General features: G+C 47.2%; 1 protein-coding gene across 4 annotated transcripts in view; it reads right to left on the bottom strand.

Annotated features, from left to right (window-relative positions):
• Positions 1–11,490, bottom strand: part of ZFHX3 (zinc finger homeobox 3) — a 126,438-nt gene extending 114,948 nt beyond the window's left edge. For 2 of the 4 annotated variants that reach the window (XM_026081113.1, XM_026081114.1), the window contains exons 1-2: positions 8,731–11,490; positions 4,425–4,921 (exon numbers count right to left, since the gene is read on the bottom strand). In XM_026081113.1, coding sequence (XP_025936898.1) covers positions 4,425–4,921; positions 8,731–11,452 — 3,219 coding nt within the window. In that variant the 5' untranslated portion in view covers positions 11,453–11,490. Of the gene's footprint in view, positions 1–4,424; positions 4,922–6,124; positions 6,201–8,725 lie in introns of those variants that run through there. The other 2 variants (XM_026081115.1, XM_026081116.1) reach the window with 2 other exon arrangements.
• Positions 11,491–20,534: the final 9,044 nt, after the last annotated feature.

The raw sequence follows: 20,534 nt of genomic DNA, 5'->3' as shown, positions 1-20,534 counted from the left end.
GGGAAAGTAGATTTAAAAATCAAAGCATCTCTGATATGGTGCATTGCCCTGGCACTCAGCATCAACCAGACTCGCCACGGAGTGTCTACGTTGTAGTAGCTGTGCATTTGTTCACCATGAATAAATCATGTAAGGACCTATACATCTCTAGATATCAGGGAATGGTGATGCATAAACAACATTTCAGCATCTCTGAAGGAAACAAACACACCAGGGAATTAGGGGAAGAAATGAGAACTTTTCTGCCATACAGAGTTTTACAACAGCAACTTCTTCTAGGCTCTTCCAACTATTATCCTACTTTTTTTTTTCCTGGTATCACTATGCCAGCAAACAGATAAGTAATGGAATTTAAGTAACTAGAGCACAAAATGCAGTATTCCTCTCTCCGGACTGTCTAAGCCATTTGCTAGACCAAGGCATTTCCTGGTAGACCTATGTACCCTTCCAGTTAACTGTTCTCAGAATACGTGGTATTCTGGATGCACCTGAACTCATCTGGGAATGCTGTAAAAACATATCACTGCATCTCTCTGTGCCCATGCTCTCTGCTGATGCCCTGTTCAGTGGAACACAGCAATTTCTCAAGAAAATAGGCTTCTGGAACCCAATACAGAAGAAAAAGTATGTATTTTTGAATCTCTCTTTCTAGAAACTACAAAAACAGCATGTGATGGAAGGGTCTCAGTAGCCAGATATGTGGGGATAAACAGAGAAACAGAAAATGCAGAATCGCAGGCTTCCTATGTTGTCCTACTTTCACACCACAACCTCAAGTAGGAGAAAAACTTTTTAGAATGACAAAAGACTTGCAAAGTCAGTCAAGTCTTGACCCATATGTGCTAAACTGCTAGTAAGAGTCCCAGCTATGCCAACTGGACAGAAAGCACGCTGCACACTGGAATAAGCCCTTTCTCCTACGTCACCTGAATGAGTGCTGGACAGGATGTTTCCCAGTTCAGTCTGAATTTGAACTGAGAGTCTGGACTGGGCCAAAGATGATGCAGTCAGCATTCTTTGCTTCCAAACAATGCTCCTTAGAAACACTCCACACGCAAACCTGTAATTCTCAAACCATTCCAGAAAAAAGGATACAGATTATACTTCTGTTTTACACAGATTTCAAGAAAATCTTCCAAGATCATATACAAAAGATGGAGCAAAACCTGAAAGCAAACTCCAGGTATCTCCATCCCAGTCTCATATATTTGTCAGGTTATTTCAGCCAGAGATGACAAGTCTTCAAACCTGTCCATCTACCCCAAATCAGCACAGCCATTCTTAAAAATTTAAACATGCACATTTATAATGGTACTAGTGCTTCTCAGGTAGTTTCTCTAAGAATATATAAAACACTGACTACAAAAAGAGATAAGAAGTCATGGCAAGAGGCCCAGGTACCGCATTCCCCCAGTAAGTACAAGATAAACCATCGTGTTTTCAAATTAGCCCCAGTATTCTAAGGGGGCAATGAGGATTCAGGGGGAACAGAAGGATAAAAGGCAAGGTTATCGGGCCTTTCGGTTCCTTGTTGTAACCAAGGACTCCACTGTTGGATCTCTGTGCCCTCATCACTGACGTGGGAAGAGGAACTGATGCAAACCATTACGATGTGCAGGACGAAGGTGGCAGCAGAAGGCCAAAGGCTCTCCTCCGCTGGCAGTGGGTGCATTGCAGGAGAAGGCTAAAAGGTTCATGAGACTATGGGTTAACAGTGTCTCCGGATTACATTTTTGGCAGCAAGTAGCACTGACAGAAGTGGCTCTTGGGCAATGCAAGCAGCCAATAACGTGTGATTTAAGAGGAAAATGGCAAAAAGCAGAATAAGGAGGATTGTGTGTGATAAGTCTAGTGTGCGCTCTCACCCAGCAGCATCTGGAGAGGATTTTCTCCAGCAGGCAGGGAAGAACTCGATTACATCCAGTTAACTGTGCTCTAAACTGATTATGCATGTGCCAGGCTAATGGATTACATTAGCAAGAGGAAAAATAACATCCAATCAATCTCAATTTACTGCAGACCACACCAAGGCCTGAGAGAAGAGAAACCATTCTGTGAACTACCCCCACTCCCACTGCATCTTTTCAGCTATCAAAAGAGACATGGCATTACAACCACTCTAAAGACTGGAAGAATTGAGCCGAGACCTCAGCAAAGAGCTTGCTTTACCCACAGAAAAGTTCTTCCATGAAATGGGAGATTCCACCTACGCTGGGGCAAGACGCTGGGAGTCCTGCCTTTGCTGTCCCCTGCAATAGCAGGGCAACAGGAATATAGCTTATGATAAAATAGTCTGGGTTTATCAAAACAAAGAAAAGCCCATATTATGTTTTTCATGGACTTTATACAGACATACTAGAAAGTTAATATATGGACCATACAACAGACTTCAGTACTTTGAAATGTATTCTTCTTTGCCTGCTGTTCCACTGCTGTTTTCGTGTCAGAACCAAGGTTGGACTGTAAAAGCTCTGAGAATTGCCCAGGCCTCTCATGAATCTGAGCTGACAACAATTTCTCCGTGCCTGTCTGAGGAAAGCATTTCAGGAATCTTTATTACATGCATCTACGTCCCCCGACGCTCCGCAATTTTCTTTTTTTCCCCTCCTCCTCTCCTTTTCTTTCTTTCCTTTTTTTTTTTTTTTGGCAAGGTAGGAGGAGAATTCTAGTGTCCTAATTGCTTTTTTCCCAGTAGAAATCACTGTAACTGAAGGGTCTGGACCAAGAATTTTTAAACCCCAGCAGTGTATATTTAAAGAACAACGTAAGTGTTACAACTCACAATAGAGCTTTCAAATAACTCTTTTGTACCCAAATTGAATTCCACAGACAGACAAGATCCCTTGGCTGGCTTTTTAAAGTCTCAGTAGGATCCTCCTGTCCCCAGTTTCCAAGCTGATTTCCCTCTCAGGTCTCTCACACCTCTGAGAGCAGAGGAAGAGTAGACCTGACCATTTTCAGAGCCAGGCTCTGCTTGCTGGCTCCCAGCTGATGATGGTAATTGCGATCGTCGCTGAAGTCTTGGTCTCAACAGAAACACATTTGTCCTCCAAGCAGTCCCTTATCGGCACTAGCTAAGGCCCAGAACCATATTTCTATCCTGCTCCTGGTTCTGTCTTTCCTCTCTGATTTTGCTGGAACAGCTCACTCCCAGGGAAAAAACAGTAATTTTGAAATCTAACGTGTCTGCATCTTTGTATGGGTGGGCTACTGTACAGTTCAATGTAAAGTTTTACAATCCCATTATGTACAGAAAAGCATTCAGAGAAATAACAACAAAATACGGTCTGTGTGAATGTATCTATGTATATCTATATGTATATAAAAAAAAATTTCACCACATTTGGGGAAAAGCATAAAAAAAATGAGGACATAAAGAATATAAAAATTGAGAGAGAACGAGAAGACAATGAGCGGGACAGCACGTGTGAATGGGAGGTATGTGGCTGCTCAGATTTATGGCAATTCGTACCTGATTGTTCATACTAAAGCCATTATGGGATGATTAGAGAAAAAGGTGAAGCTTTAAGTCCAGTGAAAATCAATAGAAACGTCTGGAGCAATTCTGCTGCACGAGTGAAAGGACTATTTACCGTATCCGGAGCTCCTCTTGGGTTACAGCCCACAGTGTTCAGACCAGAGAGGGGAAGAGGATGGGGAATGAGAGAAAAATAAGTCAGGAAAAAGAAGGTGGTTATAAAGAAGATACACAATGAGGTAAAAAAGAGGAAAGAGAAAACAAGATGGAGTCACAGGCCAAATACTGCCATGGATGAAAACCTACAATGCCTCCAAACACTGTCTGGCCATTTGTGTGGACAGGTACATACACAACAGATTTCTCCTTCAGCCTTCTCTCTCTTTTCCAGCCTTGAGTCTGCTTACAGACCCCAGCATTAACACATACGGAGCATAAAAACATGGAAACAGCAGCCCTCTTCCTCTTTCCCTCCCTGATCCATCCAGTCCACCCAGCCCTCTCAGTGTCAGGATCAACGCACTTGTCTGAGAATACCAAAAGCCTTCACGTTCTTCTGCAGAATCTTGTAAGATGGTTAACAGACTACCTTATGGAAAACTGTTTACAGTGGCAAATACTATATTGTATGAACACCTTCAGCAATGCCTGTTGAATTTTTATGTGTAAAAGTATCACTGAAACACATATGCAGTGCTGTAAGACATATAAGCACCCATTAAAGCACCTTGAAATGGAGATTTACTGGCCTGTCACTTTAAAAGAACACATTTACTAGCAGAATGCAAGTTGAAGAGCTATACAATGCTAATGAAACTGGGTCCCACTTGAGAGATCTGAGGGCAGCTCTTCTCCAAAGGATCCCAATCCATTGCACTTAAAAACAGATTTTTCTTTGTCCCAACATTTGGGCCCTGAAGAAGGATTAAGCGAAGCCAACCCTTACCTTATAGAGCTTCAGGCTGGCCTCATGCCTCGAGTTCACGGTGTGGAGACGCAGCTTCTCTAGGCTGTTGGTGTAGTAGTCGCAAGCATTGCATTTCAGATGTACAGGATTCCCAATGGCCACGCACTTCAGCCTCCACTCGTTGGCTTTGCCACCCTCCTTGATATGTGCTACCAGCTGGTATTTCTGCACGTGCTTGTCCGTCTTACAGTGGAGCTGGAAGTTTGCCTTGAGCTGCGTGTTGTAGCGGCACAACTTGCACTGGTACGAGTCCCCCATCACTGCCTTCCACTCATCTTCAGGGAGGCTACGCTCCACGTTCATGTGGAGGCCCAGCATGTCCAGATTATCTGTAGTGAACTTGTTGCACACAGCACACTGGAAGAGCTTCAACGACGGGTCATTTGTTTGTGTGAAACTCTCACCCAAGTTCATTAGCTCCTCAGACACCAGCTGTCCGCCACCTAACCGCATGTCCAGGGGGATCTCTCCACCCACTGCACGAAGGAAAAAGGGGAGAAAAACATCAGAAGAGCTAAATTCTTTACTTACCAGGAGAAGAGAAGCACAGAGCAGAACACATGCTCTCAGTGCAACGGTTACACCCACCAAACCTGTAGCAAAAGCCAAGCACAACAGTCCCTTCACTTATTCCTCTGTGCTGCTGGTCGGTACCATATGCAAAGGAAAAGGCAGTAGCAGCCAGCATGTATTTTGCATCCAGTGGAAAAGGAGTGCAGCAGCCCTTGCTATCCACCTTGTAAATGCCAAGCTCTGAAAGAGAAGTACCCAGCCCTCTGCCCATGAAAAGTGGCAAGAAAACCTACTTCCTGCACAGTTTCAGAGGAGGAAAATTTCATGAGTGTTGCACTGAAAGTCCCTGCAACCAGGTCAAGAGAGCTAGACAATACTTTACTCTGTTTTTTTCTTGCCAACCTGGAAAAGCAAGAAATGTTACTTCATGCAGTATCTGAGCACAGTACCTGCCCCCCAAAACCAGTGATCTTGGCCACAAATCCAAGTGATACGAGTACTGCAGTTAGGTTACTGTGCTGCAGTCAGAAGCAGACAACAGTGCAGAAAGAGGCAAGTACAAAAGCCTATCCAAAAGCGTCCTGCAGTATTAGGCCTCATCTCTTGTCCAAGAGAAACAATTCAGAATGGTAGACAGTCCGCTAAAAACAGTGTTGATAGGTGCACTGTATGCCCAAGGAAAAGACAAGCACTGTTAAGAATAGGAATGCAAGAGCATGTCAGGGAAAGCCAGCAGGAAGCTTACTATCTTTAACTGTCACAGATCTGCTCTTCAAACCAAGAGCCAAACTCTATTCACTTACAGCAAATGAATACAGCAAGCTCTGATTTACATCAGAGTACTTTGAAGATGTGGACAGAGAGACTTTCTTCTAACATTAACTTCTTGTGCCAAAGCACAGAGACCAACCACCAGCCTCTCCCTAGGATCTCTGCTCCACCTTGCTCCCTTTTTCCATTCCGAAGACATTTGTGCACCTCCTGCAGCTTTTTCGTATTATACCTTGATCTTACGTCACAGCTTGGCTTAAAAGCTTATTTTATCAAAGCAACCTTCAGGTCAACAGTTACTCAGTCAATCGAAAACAGAGATTTTTATTTTCTTAACTTTTAGCTTCCTACATTTCAATCTGCTGGGAAAAAGCCAACACTGGGAGGACACTCACAGCTCAGGCAGAACCAGAAGCCCACACTAGCCTTTCTGAAAGCGTATCACCACAGCCGGTGCAAACTGGAGCTTTGGGCAGGGTCTGTCTTTCCTGCAGAAATGCAATGCCACAACGTTCAATACAGCTCTAGGCACGAAGAACTGCAGCTTACAAGACAACCTGAATGCCGAGTTTGCTAGAGGAACAGTACCTTGCTTTCACCAAGCGTGTCTTGTACTCACATAGAGAAGAACCGGTTAAGAGAAGGCAAGTCCTATTTGGGTGCACTACCATTCCCGTGTGCCACCTTCTCAGAAGAGGAACTTGTCTTTCCATCAAAGTAGTCACAATCCCTTTTTTCCCCCCATCCGCTCTAGCCCGGCCGCCAGTGCCGAACTATGCCCTCTGTACAACTGCTTCTCTGTACCTGCTCACTAACTATCCCAGAGGCGTGAAACCCACCGTTTGCCTTCTCCAGTCCATACCTCCTAATCAATGATTTTTCTAAGCCTTCCTCTTAGGATACATCCTGAAATGCTTTCTTTGAATCAGTCTATCCTAAAAACACCATGTAGTAAAAACCTGAAAGTAGAATCTTCTGAATTATTAATATTCAATTCAAACCCAGTTTTGGACTGAAGTGTAAAAATGAGAAAAATCTGCTTCACCTCTAGCAGTTTAATAATGTGTGTGCGCATATAAAAAAAATCTGTATCTGTATCTCCCTATATGAGACACAAATGTACAAGCAAGCAAATAACACGCAGACAACTAAAAATGAAGGGTCTAGAAGTTAAGATGCGCTCATGCAGAGCAAAGCCACTCCGATAGGATAAATCTTTTACTTTGGAGTCTAATAAGCTGAGCTTGTGTCAAGTGCTTATTGACATGGGAAGGGCCTCCCTCCGTGATCCCTAGCTCAAGATTTGTAACCATCAAGAGCACAACGTAAAAATCACTCTCTATGCTCACATTCATTCAAGGCCTTGTCATGTGCTTTAAGAGACTTCAGCTAAAATACTCCCAAACTTCTCTCATGCCAATCTCCCTGTATTTAAATAAAGGAGGGGCTATGAACTCCAAAAGGGGCACCTTCCAAGAAACCCACCATGGACGACACTATAAATTTTATACACAATAAGCTACATTACAAATGGCTGGCAATTGTATCTTTTGGCAACTTGGAGCAATTGAAAATGCACTGAAAAAATTATGTCCTTGACTTCCCAAAAATGCAAGCTGGGACATCACAGAGAGAAAGAATTACTTTAATTTATAGCCACTTGAGTTCCTCCATTTTCTTTTTCACTTTTTTAGTATCTTGTGTTGTTGTTCTCTCGTACGACTTCAAAGTCCTTCTGGACTAATAATAAGCTGTACTAAGAATAGCTGAAGGAAAGGAGAACATGCATGAGACCAATGAACCAGTAATGCAGTGCATCAGTAATAACAGCATCAATGGATGGACAAGGTTATAAAGGGCAGAGTGCAGCACAGAGAAATCAGTTCAGAGGAAAGCAGGTAAAGTGGCAGATTTCTTTCCACATGCTTTCTCAAGGCACTGTGAAAAATTCTCAGCAACAGCAAAAAAAAGCAGAGACAAGAGTAATTTCAGTTAGCATCTGCCATGCCGTAAGTGTTGTGGTGCATTTTGTTATGCTTCAGCTTTTATCCTAGAGTGCTGTGAAGTTCAAATACACAGGGAGGCAGGGGTACTCTTATCAAAAGGCTGCTGTCGGGAGCGTTTTGACAAAAGCAGCACGGTGGAAGTGCTTTGAGGGACGTGGCTCTCCATCCCACTCTGAGTCTAACTCTTGGGCTAAATTCTGTGGGGATACAGAGTGCCTTTTCTGGCATCTCTCACACTGTGCCAAGCACAGTGCCAACACAAATAAGACGAATGCTTGTTTTCAGGAAAAATGCATGTCAGTTTATTTTAAAGCGCTTTTGTCATGAGGAGAGAAATGATCTTTTCTCCCTATAGCCACTCTTCTTCAGTTTAATAATTCCCCTCCATTCAAGCCTTGAATCATGCATCTCATACTGGCGTCAGAGGAATGGTTTCAGCTCGATCTCTTCAGCAAGGGAAAAACATCCCTTTTACAGGAAATCATCACACCTTTCAGAACTTGAATACTTTTTCCTCTCGGGGCAACACAACACTTCCATAACAAAGCAACTCAACATCTACCTTTGAGAGAGCTAACAACTGATCAGACTCTCACAAAGCCACCCGCCAAACAGCATTCAAGTACCTCACCAAACCAAGGGGAAACATTAGGAAACATTTGGAAAGCATCCTTATGTCAGTAACGATGAACATTTAGCATCTGTCAGCAAGAACCCATACCCACTGTTTCATTAGCTTCCTACCAAAATTCTTAGAGAATGCACAAAAAGTGACATGGTTTTCTCAGGATGAGAAAAACTGTTGTGGGGGGAATGCAGAAGAGAGGTTTCTACCACAGAGTCTTCATCCTTGATTGAAGCCACATTACGACAGGCTGCAAAGACAGCACTTGGCACGCAGCACCCTGCCGCGCGTGCGGGTTTCCACAGTCCCGCGATCACAACCCCTCCCTTACACACAGACACTGTGCCACAGGAAAGAGGTTCAACCTCACCTAGAGACGGAGCCATTGTTGCCATCGGGTTGGTGGGATCCAGCTGGAATCCCCCCATCATGAACTGTGCGTCAGAGGAAGTGCTGTCCATCTTCAGGTTGGGAAGATTCATGTTCTGCGCCAGGTAGTACTGGTAGAGCTCCGCCTCAGCAGGGGACGGCAGGCTACCGAGGCCCAAGTGCCGGTTGTGTTGGATTTGGGACATGTTTTGCTGAAGCAGCATCATGTTGTGCATGTGCTTCTCACTGGTCATGTGAATACGAAGGTTTCTAGCTACATTGGTCTCGTAGTCGCACACCTCGCACCGCCATGTCGGTTTGGTTTTTGGTTTGGTGGGGGAGGGGGCCCCACAGGTGCTACCAATATTCGCTGCTGCAGCAGCTGCAGCTGCTGCTGCAGCTGCAGCTGCCCCAGCAGTGTGGCTGAAGACTTGCTCTCCCCCTCCATTCTGCAGGTTTTGCATGTTGTTGAGATGCTTATCAGACTGCATATGAATACTGAGGTTGCCTTTGGTAGTAGTGGAGTAGTTACAGACCTCGCAGCGGAAAGGCTTGTAACCACAAGTGTAGCTCTCACCCCGTGCCAACCGCGGGTGTGGCTGTCCACTTTTGCAGTAGACACACGAGCCACCCGGCTCGGGATGTTTCTCCTTCATGTGCGCCTCAAGTGTCTGCTGGTACTTGTAGTGCCAATTGCACTTGGGACACTTGAGCGTCTTACATGAGTTGCGAGAATGCATCATAGTCATGTGGCCACCTAGCGACCGCGAGGAGCCCAGGACAGTGTCACACTTTGGGCACTCCACGCCACTCCCCGAGGGGCACTCCCCACCCCCAAGTTCACAGAGGGGGCCAGCATGCTGGTGATGGGAGATGTAGCTCCCGTCCTCGCCCTCCGCACTCTCATTTGGTTCTGGTGCTGTGGCATTGTCTTTATTGGCACTTTCATCGATAAAGTCCAGCCTCCTGCTGCCCTCTGCCACATTGGCTCCACCGCCCTCATTGTTAAAGCTTAAGTGATTCCTCCTGTTTGCACCATCAAAGACAAAGGAAGAAGCAGAATTAGAACTAGTAGAAGCTGTGCCCCGCGACAGGGTCTGGAGCACGTTAGGCATTAAGGGAGAGTTAGAAATGCTTTGGTTTGAGAGAGCAAGGTCCTTTTTGCTGCTGCTGCCTGACACGGCCCCAGATTCCTCCTGGGGCCTGTCCTCCAATTCATCCTCCAACTCACTCGGAAACAGTCCTTTGCAACCCTCATCATCGTCTTCCTCTTCCTCTTCCTCCTCTTCCTCTTCCTCCTCCTCCTCCACATCCTCCTCTTCTTCATCCTCCACCTCCTCAACGGGCTCTGCCTTTTCCGAGAGGCTATCCTGGTCACCCATTTCTTGCTTCTCGCTCTCTGCTGCCCCAGGGTCCTTTCCCTCTGAGGATTTGGTAGGGCTGGAAGCCAGCGGGCCCAGGGGGACTGAGGTAATTGGAGTCTTCAGAGCCGAGCTGGTCAGCCCACCAAGGTTCAGGAGCGCACCAGGTGCCAAGATGCCTGACTGTGGCTGCTCTGTTCCACTGGCAGTCCCGGCCTGGAGAGCCTGTTCACCTTCCATTCGAATGCCACTGAATTTACCATAAAAACTGTGTCCAGGGCCTATGAGGTTAGCTGCAGAAACAAGAGGGTGTTGAAAGGTTTTGTTTTTTGGTTCCAGAAAACTTACAAGGGGTTCCTTGTCCTTGCCTATCCCTTGGATGATAGCGGAGATGTTCTTATTGCTAAGAATTTTCCGCTCTTCCTCACTCAGAGTCATTCGGTGATCATGTACCGCATGGGTCACAAACGAGCGGACATACCCAAAGGAGAGCTTACACAAGAAACACATCAGGATGGGCTTTCTCTTCCCATAGAGCACAAAGCCATCAAATTTGGACAGGTCCACATTGTTGGGAACATCTTTGGATACACAGGAGCTTTTGGCAGAACCGTCGCTGTTCAGGTAATCCTTGTTGCTTTTGTGTCGCACATCGAAAACGCGGAAGCTGTGCAGGACGGGGCTGATGCCCGCCAGGGCTGAGGTATTCGGGAAGGACTGGTCTGAGCCCTCAAACCATTTCCCGAAGGATGAGGCTATGTGGAAAGTATTAATGATCTGTGGGTAGACGGGTGCGGCAGAGGAGGCTTCTCCTTGCTTGCCCCCAGCGCTGGGTAGAGAGTTCATGAAGAGCGAAGGAAGAGCCCCACTGCCGTTGCCATTGCCACTGCTACAGGCTCCCCCACTTTGGATCAGCTGGCTGACGCTCTCAACGATGTACGCCGAGCCATCCGGCTGGTAGACGATTTCACCAGCCAGGTTCTCCACATCACTCTCTTCGTCCCCTTCCTCGCTGCTGTCACTCCCGCTCTCCTCCTTCAGCGGAGGGGGCGGGCGGGCGCTGGCGCAGTGGTGCTCCATGTAGGTCTGTAAACTGGCGAAGGAGGCCGAGCACTCGTTGCAGCTGACCTCTTTGCTAGCGGACTCAGTGCTGGGGCCGGCTGAGTTGGTGCTGTCTGGGATGCGCTCATTAAAAGGGACCCTCAGGCTGTCTAGGGGCCCGTGGTTTTCTGCTGTGGACTGCTCCATGCTGCTGGGCTTGTCGGGGAGGTGGGTGCTGTTGAGATCAGTCCATTGCTGGTGCTGAGGGATGCCACAGCCATTGTCCTTCCCGGAGATGACAGGCGAGTCACAGCCCTCCATGGTAAGGCCTGCATGGAGCTTTCATTGCACCCAGTACGGCTTGGACCTAAAGGCGGACATGGGGACACGGGAAGGGGAGAAAGAAAGAAGAGAGGCAAGTAAGTCGGAGAGAAGACGCAGACAGTTTCCATAAAGAACAGTCACCACAAATGCTGACGGACCCTGGACTCCTCAGAACCGAACGAGAGCTCACGCCCCAGGAATAAGTTCCCGAAATAGAAGGCCTAATCTAAGGTTAATGCAGAGAGTGCGGCACTGCTGAAAACAAGCAATGGAAACACGGAGGTGCTTTCTGCCTTCGCCTCCCCGACTCGCTGAGGGAGGCAGGAAAGCAAGAGGCAGACTGAAGGGACCTGGAAGGTGGTGAAAACCTCCCCCCTCCTTCCCTGAAGGGGGAATGGAAGATTGTAGGACCTGTGTTTCCACCCCCAAAAGGCTCAGATCTGTAGAAAAAACAAAATTAAATATTTAACAGAAAAGCCTTTGACAGAAACAGAATTAAGAAACTGCAACAGAGCAGGGCTGGAGCTTAAAAACTCCTCAAAAATCACGCTACAGACTCACTCCCATCCTATCTGCGGCTCATTATGCCGAGCGCAATTCCCTCGGTCAGACTCGTTTCAGACGATTCCTTTCCGTTGGCAGCTCTGGGAACACGGAAAGCGTCCCGGGCTTACAGTCTTTACACGTTTACCTCTGTGGTAGACCACCACAACCCAGAGCAGTTCCCAAGGATCTCAAAATAACAGAATTGAGTGCGCATAGGAGATTTAATTACTCTGCTGTGTTCTGGACAGAATTTAAACTGCAAGACGTCAGGAAAGAAACCAAACAGGAAATTCCAGATCTGACAAGAGTCCATCCCGACTATCTGAAAGTGGTCAGCGCAACACGCGCCAGGAAGCCCCCAGAAACCTGGCCCCGCACAGCCTCCGCGCACAGACCGCTTCCTCTCGACCCTCACGCACCCGCGGCCGGTTTGGGTCCTACCGAGCGCAGACTCGCACCACTCCTGCTACCGAACATAACGGGGCTTAGAGGACACCCGCCGGCAGCGAGGCAGCTGGTGGGGTCTGAGCACTGGGCATCACTAGCGCCGACGGCTTCCCTGCCACCTCCTCGCCGTTTGCTGTGCTCTGCCAATGCCTCATGCACTGCAATCCTACCCGAGCCCTTTAGGTGACCCTTCTGTGAGATTAGGTCCACCATTAGGGGTTGGAGCACTGTACTGCAGACTGCAAATTTGCAAGAGATTGCCAGTTCAGCTGCAAACCTAAGGGGAATTCTGTCTGCAAAGAGACATTGCTACAGAGCCTCCTTCCTACAGGGAGCTCCTGTGCAAGCCAAATGGAAAGAAACAGCAGCAAAAATTAAAACCCTACTACCAACAGGACCAACCTGTGCTCCACAGATTTCCCCACGTATACAGATACAAAGCATCCCTTAAAGACAACTGAGGAAAAACTTTACGTGCAATGGCCAACTACTCCACATTTTTAGTATCTGTGAATCAAGAAACAGTGAAAGCGAAAGCCACTGGTCTAGAACATGAGGCTGCCAATGCAGTGCAGGAGTTCTTCCAAAGCAGTTTATCCTCTACCAACTAAATGCAAAGGCTGCTTTGCTTGTCAGACTATTTCAAAACCGAATACATACTTGGAGAGAGTTTTTGCTCATATTCGGTATAAGGCTTTTGGGGGGTGGAATTTAACAATGTGTCGTTATTCTTAAACTCGATGGGATTTAATCTAAAAAATACATTTTCAGCATTTATAGTTGTATAATTCTTTTAAATCTTTCCAAAAATCTTCATCATTTATTACAGCTTCCTCTCTGTACTACACCTTTCTCACAGCTGCTCTTACTTGAACACCTTCTAATCAGTTGCCGTTTTGGCTCAAGACACCACCGAAGTTTTGGTTAGACTAGATCTATTAGGTAGGACCACCCCATCACCAGTTTACACAGAGGAGACTTGTGTCCATACAAACTGATGCTGTATTTTTATTTTTGTTTTTTTAAGAGCTCCCTTACTTTGAAAACTCCAGTTTCATTAGCAGCTTTCTGCTGCCCTTATTCTCTTTCAACAGAAACCATCAGTGTTTTGACAAACGAAACTGCTAACTAAAGGCTAAATATTACAATCACAGTTTGAAAATTTTTCCAGTGCTTTCTAGCTTGATTTGAATCTATTAGACATGAAAAACCCTTGTGAGCTCCTTTGGAGCTCTGTGCCTGCACCACAGATAACCAGCCCTTTCACTCCGAGACAACATCCACCCGACGAGCACACATTGCATCTAACGGTAACAACGCCTGGGGAACCTTCTGTTGCACAGATATGTAAGCACTACCCAAAAAACTGGCAAAAGAGAAGAGAAAAGCATGAAATGAACCGGAGAGCTGTCAGAGAGCACCTGACCAGTTGCAGTGCTGGTAACTTAACACAGGAGTGCTGAATGAATTACCTTAATTCAAGCATAAGAAAATTCAACAACATTAGATGATATCTCTTCTTCCTAGCTGCATCCTCTACCAGTTTATTTCTCCTTATTACAATAAGCCATACTTTTTCTGATTTCCTGTCAGTACTCATCTCTTTTCCCCTTATACTGTCTCCTATGTAATTACGTATGAGAGATGCATCTATCCATAACACGTACTTATATGCCTTCACTCTCTCCAAGTCCCTCTTCGTTCACATCAACGTAAATTTATAATTTCTGCGATAATATTACAGATTAAGATTAATAGCAATATGTTAAGATCCATATGCCTGCTGTGAGGATCTCTTCTATCCTCCAAATACTGCGGCTCCTTTTGGGGGTCACTTCTGCACGCTCTTTGGGAGCGCGATCCTTAAATGCTTCTGGCTAGCAAATATTTCACAACTCCGACGCCGCTTCGCCCTGCCCTGGCTCGCCGCCTCCGTGCAGAACAGCGGCAGCCCTTGCCGCACGCGCCAGAGCGCGCTCCAGCCGCGGAAGGGAAGTGGCTCCCGCCTGCCCTCCGCCCCGGCACCGGGCTCGGCACGCGCCCGCACGCCGCTGCTGCACGGCGGGAAGCAGAGCGATTCCTGCCGCCCGGTGCCGCCCGCCGCGCTCGGGCTCCGAGCACATCTGTGCGGCCAATTTTGTGCTCTGCTGCGCTATGGGCAAAGCTTGAGAAAAAGTACTGACAGTTACCAGTTAAACCAGAAAGTAACGTTTCTCAAAGCAAGCAGGGGGATGCTGTCCATGGAAGAACATCGCGGGAGCAATGGTTTAACGAGACAAAGCCTGCAGGTACAATATTAGCTTACAGCGTTTCCAATCCCTACTCTCCTCCGACCCTGTGCCATAACACAGCTGTCTACGTGGTTGCCCTGGGAATGAGTATCAATTTGATCTGGATTAAAAATAACCTGGCGCACCGCATGGAAGGGAGCAAGAAAGAACACAGTAATCCTGTCGCCAAAAGGCTCAGTCTTAATAAGTCACAGTTTTGCTTACCGTAGCTAAAATGACGTTTTAACACTGCACTGTAACAGCAAGCACTAACCAGCTCTCTCCCACCAAATGCTTGTCCTTAGCTATGTGTTTTTGTTAAATTGATCCCAGATGATCCTGTGTTGAGGCTGCACAGTCACCTTCCCACAACATGACATACTCTTTCTCCCTTCACTGCTACCTTACGCATTGGGAACTGGATTCCACACCAAACTCATATTGGGGGAAAAACGGAGACAAATAAGAAACTCCAAAACTCTTAACTATTGTATGCCCAGTAGGCAACATTTTGCATTTCTGTCGAAAAAATTTTTAGGAATATCTCTACAGACTTYGAAACGTAATGTGAAATGAGCACCATACTTTTAAAATGCCTAGAACAAAGCATTCAGTTTCCCAGGCTGGACAAAAAGTTCCTCCTGCGTTAGAATAAACAAATAAATAAAGATCAAAGTTAAGCAGACAGCAAAATAACAAAGCACACCGCATTTCCCGAGAAGACGTAAAGGCACAATGTGAATTCTGAGAGGCTCCAATATCCCAAACTCTGGATTGGCAGGAATTTGCCTGATTGACAGTTGGGCCAAAAGGGCTAGCAGGGCTGATGGGGCGGGAGGGTTAACAGCCTGATTGCAAAATCAATGTAATAAATGCTTGGTAAGTTACAGGAACATGCGGGAAGAGGAGGCCGCGATTGATAAAGGACTGCGGCTTTGATGCTGCACTGGGGACTTGTTTATTGACAAGAAAGCCAATCTCTTCTCCCAGCCAGGCCCGACCAGGCAAACCTGCAAGCGCTCACCAATTAATTGGTGGGCTTTTCTGCCTTGTGTTGCTTTAACGACGCTCCCCCCACTCAGCGCGTTAATCAGCTTAGGAGATGCCTCCCTAAAAGTCTTCTTTCGTCATTCGCTTTTTTGACATGGAGCCCTTCCCAGGCAGGTGAAAACTCTGCAGTGAAAATACGGCTTGCCCGCAGCGTCCAAGTCCCCAGACAAATGCCAAGCCCCTACTCAAACCACAAGTTTTCTTGCCCATTTGGTTCATCCTCATCAGAGCTATTCCCAAAGAATGAAGCTGCAGGAGGAAAAGGCACAGAAACATTTGTTTCCATTCACACAGGAATTGCAGATATCAGCCCTTTAAACCGAAAAGAGCAAACCAGACTTTAAACAGGAGTGCTATATGTTCTTATTGGTTCACTCTTACGGGCCCTGCATCTCCCTCCATCCCTGAACCTGACACTCAGCATCACTAAGTGACCCAAACGCAGGGCAACGAGAATTTATGAAGACTGACTGATCCTCCCACACACTCGCCGTCTGCGAGCGCAACACTTCCCCATCCTCTTCCCGTCTCTCCCCCCGCCCTTTTACTCTGTTTATCAGCCAGTCAATAAGAAAAGGTAGTTCTTACTTAAGGAGGCAGAAGTCAACTCGTCAGGTCGATCAGCACTCTGTCTGTAAACATGGTTTCCCGTAAAATCAATGAACTTCAGTTACAGAGAGAACAGTCTGGGAACCCGAAGACTCCCCGCGCCTCCCTCCCACCTGCCGCGAGAGCTGAGCCGAGGAGTCATGCTCGCTCCCTGCTCCGGCCCCTTATCCCACCGCTGTCCCACACGGCTCACAACCGCCCCCGAGCCTTTCGCCGCTCCCGGCACCGTTCTCACTGCATCGCCGACGGGCGATTCCACAATTGCCTGCTCTTCCCCCTTGACATCCTTGCCCCTCGGAGCACGGACCYGGCACCCAGTTCAACCCATTTACTGAGCCCAGTACGGTGAAAAGGGATTGGACCAATTCAAGGATCTGGACTGGTTTCTCCGGGCTCAGAAGCATCAGCCACAGCTGTCCAGAGCTAAGCTGCACGTAGACAGCACAGTGTAAACGAAAGCACTGCGCCTCCCGCGTTCCCATCAGGAGTTCCTACCAACCATGGCTGCTCCTCTCTCAACCACGACTGTCCAGAGCACAAGTGAAGCCAACCCCGCTCCTCCCCCGGGTCATCTCCTCAAACTCTGCGTTTCGCTCTTCACACAGACAGAAACACCATCTCACAGCAACGCTTCTCCCACTCGGGAGCGGTCGGTGCAGACCACCGTCCTCGACCCCCTCCCGCGTGCAGCCTCCCGCGCGGGGCAGCCCCTAGACCGCGGCACTGCGCTACTCGGCCCCTCCGCGGCAGCAGCGGCAGCAGCACGGGAGGCAGAGAAAGGAGAGTGGCAGGGAGGAGGGGGTTCCTGCCGTTGCCCAGGCTTCCCGAGAATTAAATATGAACAGCCGTGCTGTGTAATTTTAAATTGTTAATTAGCACAGGGTTAATTAGGCGGCCCTTTCACAAGAGGCTGTTTGGCAGTAAACCAAGACTGGAAGCAATGAGGAAGGAGGAAAACAAAAGGAGAAAGAGACAGTGAGAAACTGTTCCCTCAGCTAATGACCCACATGGCACCATGAAAAAAAAGGGTGCCGAGGACAGGGAAAAGATACAAGCAGATGCATTACATCCATGGCCATCACCCTGGAAGATGCCCAGCAACGCGGCCCTCCCTCTGCCCACCCCCAGCGTGCTGGAGACGCGCTCGCCCTCGTGCCGAGCGGGGCCTGCTCCTCCGCAGAGCGCCYGGGCGAGCGGCAGAGTCGCGGTTCCAGCCCGCTCCTGGTTTTTAGGCTTTTTGCTGTGGCTCCACAGAAGACGTGGCTCATACAAACACTTACAGACAGTAACAGAACTTAAGTGCTTCCCGTTATGGAAAGCTGCACAACGGCCTCTAAACTTTGTAAACACACACCTGCCTGTTGTGCCAACAGATGCCCTATAAAACCATACCATAAACATATACTRAGAAACTACCCTACATTAGCTTCACTGCTACAAGCAGCTGGAGTCTAGAGCTGCACCCTGAGAACGGGGCAACTGAAGAAAAAACCCCAAACCGAAAAACTTCTGCCCCACCACAGAGGCAACTGCAGGTGCTTGGGATTCAGAGGGGAAGAGAAAGGGGACAGAGGCAAGAGGAGAAAAAAAGCATAAGGATCAAGGGCAGCCACGGGAAAAGCTTAGATACTCTGGGAAAAGCTCAGATGCTCTGTGCGCACCCTTTCTCACACTCTTATCCTGGCCTTTGCAGAAGGCTAGAGCACAGCACGCATGCTAATGTTCAGGTTAGCCAAGAAGCTCCTGACTCGGGGTTGGCACTAGATGACATTTGTTCCAGCCTAAGAGCCTAGGGATGGACATCCTCAGGATGACTGAGCAGCTAAGTAAACTTCATAATCCCTAGGACCAGGTATGTTCAAAGCTTAATGCTCCTGAGAACGGGAGGTCTGAAAGGGGGGAAGCAAGGCTATTATCCTGTCCCCCTGCCGATGCAATGAACCTGGAGCACCAAAGCTTTCCGTGTTGCTTCTCAGCACCCAGCACGCCACAAAGCATTCTTTTCCAATAGCACATAGGAAACTGCATATGGAAAGACACGATCCTAGGCAATGCCTTTTATCAAGAACTCTAAAGTCAAGAAAGAACAGAATATATGTTGCCAAAGCAACTTTAATTTTGCTCCCTTATGCATATGCATTATGATACCATCCTTAATTACATGATCACACACTGCCTCACTCAGTAAGCAGGATCGTCACAAAAGAGGGTAAAATTAAGGTTGTATAAGAATGCTGTTACTTTATGGGACTTATATAGGACATTTTATTACACAAGGATGTGTAAAGTCACTTCCTAGAATATAAAGATATCGTCTTTAAATTCCCTAAGCAACAAGGGCTGGAAATTCAAGCTAGGTAGCAACACAGGGATAGTTTCAAATCTCAGTTTCACAAAATGCTTTTATCCTCTAACTTAAACAGAAGATACAGATTCTAGCTCTTCCCTGTTCATTAAGGTGCCAGAAACGTTGGCAGATATTCTTACTACTAAAAGGAAATTGTTGACGATTCTCCAGCATGACTTGGAATAACAGGATAAAATGGTACTTATCAACCAAAATGTAGGTATAATAGTGAAAGCAGATGTGTGGCTTGGAGAACAATTTCTAGTTGGGGTTTCCATCAACATTTTACATAGTCAGTGAGACTTGGGATTCTTCTTATGCAATTCCTAACAAGGAAACCAAAAACGGTGATAATATTCTCCGAGTTCAATATTTTAAAGAAGAAATACTAAACTAATTTGTCTCTTTCACACAAAAGTCACAGTTTTCACCTTCCACGCAAGACAAAGCTGCCTTTTGGCACACACCYGATCACAGCGGAGTTGCCTCATCACCAGACACGGAGTATTTGTACCTAGGTGGTAGTCCTGCAAACTCTGAGCAAGCTCTATACCCAGCCTTCTTCCTCTCCCGAGGCTAGGCTTTACCATAAAGACGACGAAAAAAGCCAAACCTCAGCTTTGACTGCTCCTAGAGTTTCTCTGCAGACACTGTTCAGAGCCAGACTGTTGTTTCTAGCTGAGCACACGGCCTCTTCCCACCCCGTTATGCCAGGGGGGAATTAGCAGGCCAGACACCTGCTGATGGAAGGAGGACCCAGCCAACGCTGACCTGCAGGTTACAACCCCTGTCGACAAGGGCGTTACTCCTGGGACTGCATCTCCTTGCGAACCAGCCCACTATCCTGCCAAAGCCAAGAATTCACACGCATCTCGCAAGGCCCCGCGAGCACTGGATGAGGGATTCTAGCCGACCGGTACCAAAGGGCGTGAGGTCCCAGAGGAGGACAAGGCAAGGTACAACAGTCTACAGAAAGGAAAGATTCATCAGGCACCTCGAAAGGGCAGGACAGTCTTCTCCCAGCAGGAAGACGACCACATGGAAGGTTTGCCTTTGGCAGCGAACAGAGCTCCAGGACTGGCGTGCTGACAACGCAAACAAGCGCTGCACTGCCGCACTCTCATTAATAGGACGGAAAATACAAGCACCCTCATACACACAGGCTCACATGCATAGGCACAGCAAGTTCCTCAGATCTTCACAGGATCATTAGCATAAACAGCTTTTCAAGCAGCAGGAAGCAAAGGAAATGCCGAACAAAACAGGACTGGAAGCTGTAGGGCTCAAGCATTTGGCTGGGAACTAAGAGAAAGGGTCTCCTTGAAAAGCTGAACCTTCTACTGTGCCCACGTTTTTCCCTGTCCTTCACACCAGCTAAAACTGAGCCACTGAGAGCACTATGAGATTTGTTCAGGAACCTTTCCAGAAAACATCTTGTTATGAAATTATATTCCCAGTCTGCTGATCCCTTTGAGCCAGCTACTGTACTACACACGAAAATATTTATATAATCGTCAACCTACTGCCATTGAGACCAGAGTAACCTAGAGGAGTGCCACAGGGTTCTAAGCAAACAGCTGCGGAAAAGAGCATTTATTCTTGCAGGCAGATCCTTTGGAGTGAAAGTATTTTGAGGCTGAGGTAAACTAGCTTAAGTTACATTTCACTCTACAAAACAAAGTAAAGCACTTGTTTAGTTTATAAGTGACATCATTTATACATGCCTGGGCCACGGAGCTTGGTTTAAGGTGCTGCGTGAACCTATTCTCTTGTGTAGGACACTGCAGAAGTTTTATATTTTTTTCCACAT

The sequence above is a fragment of the Apteryx rowi genome, unplaced genomic scaffold (assembly GCF_003343035.1).
Source record: "Apteryx rowi isolate R43461 unplaced genomic scaffold, aptRow1 scaffold_537, whole genome shotgun sequence".
In the NCBI taxonomy this organism is placed as follows: Eukaryota; Metazoa; Chordata; class Aves; order Apterygiformes; family Apterygidae; genus Apteryx; species Apteryx rowi.
The sequence above is the reverse complement of the archived record's forward strand: the minus strand, read 5'-3'. Positions and strand labels throughout refer to the sequence as shown.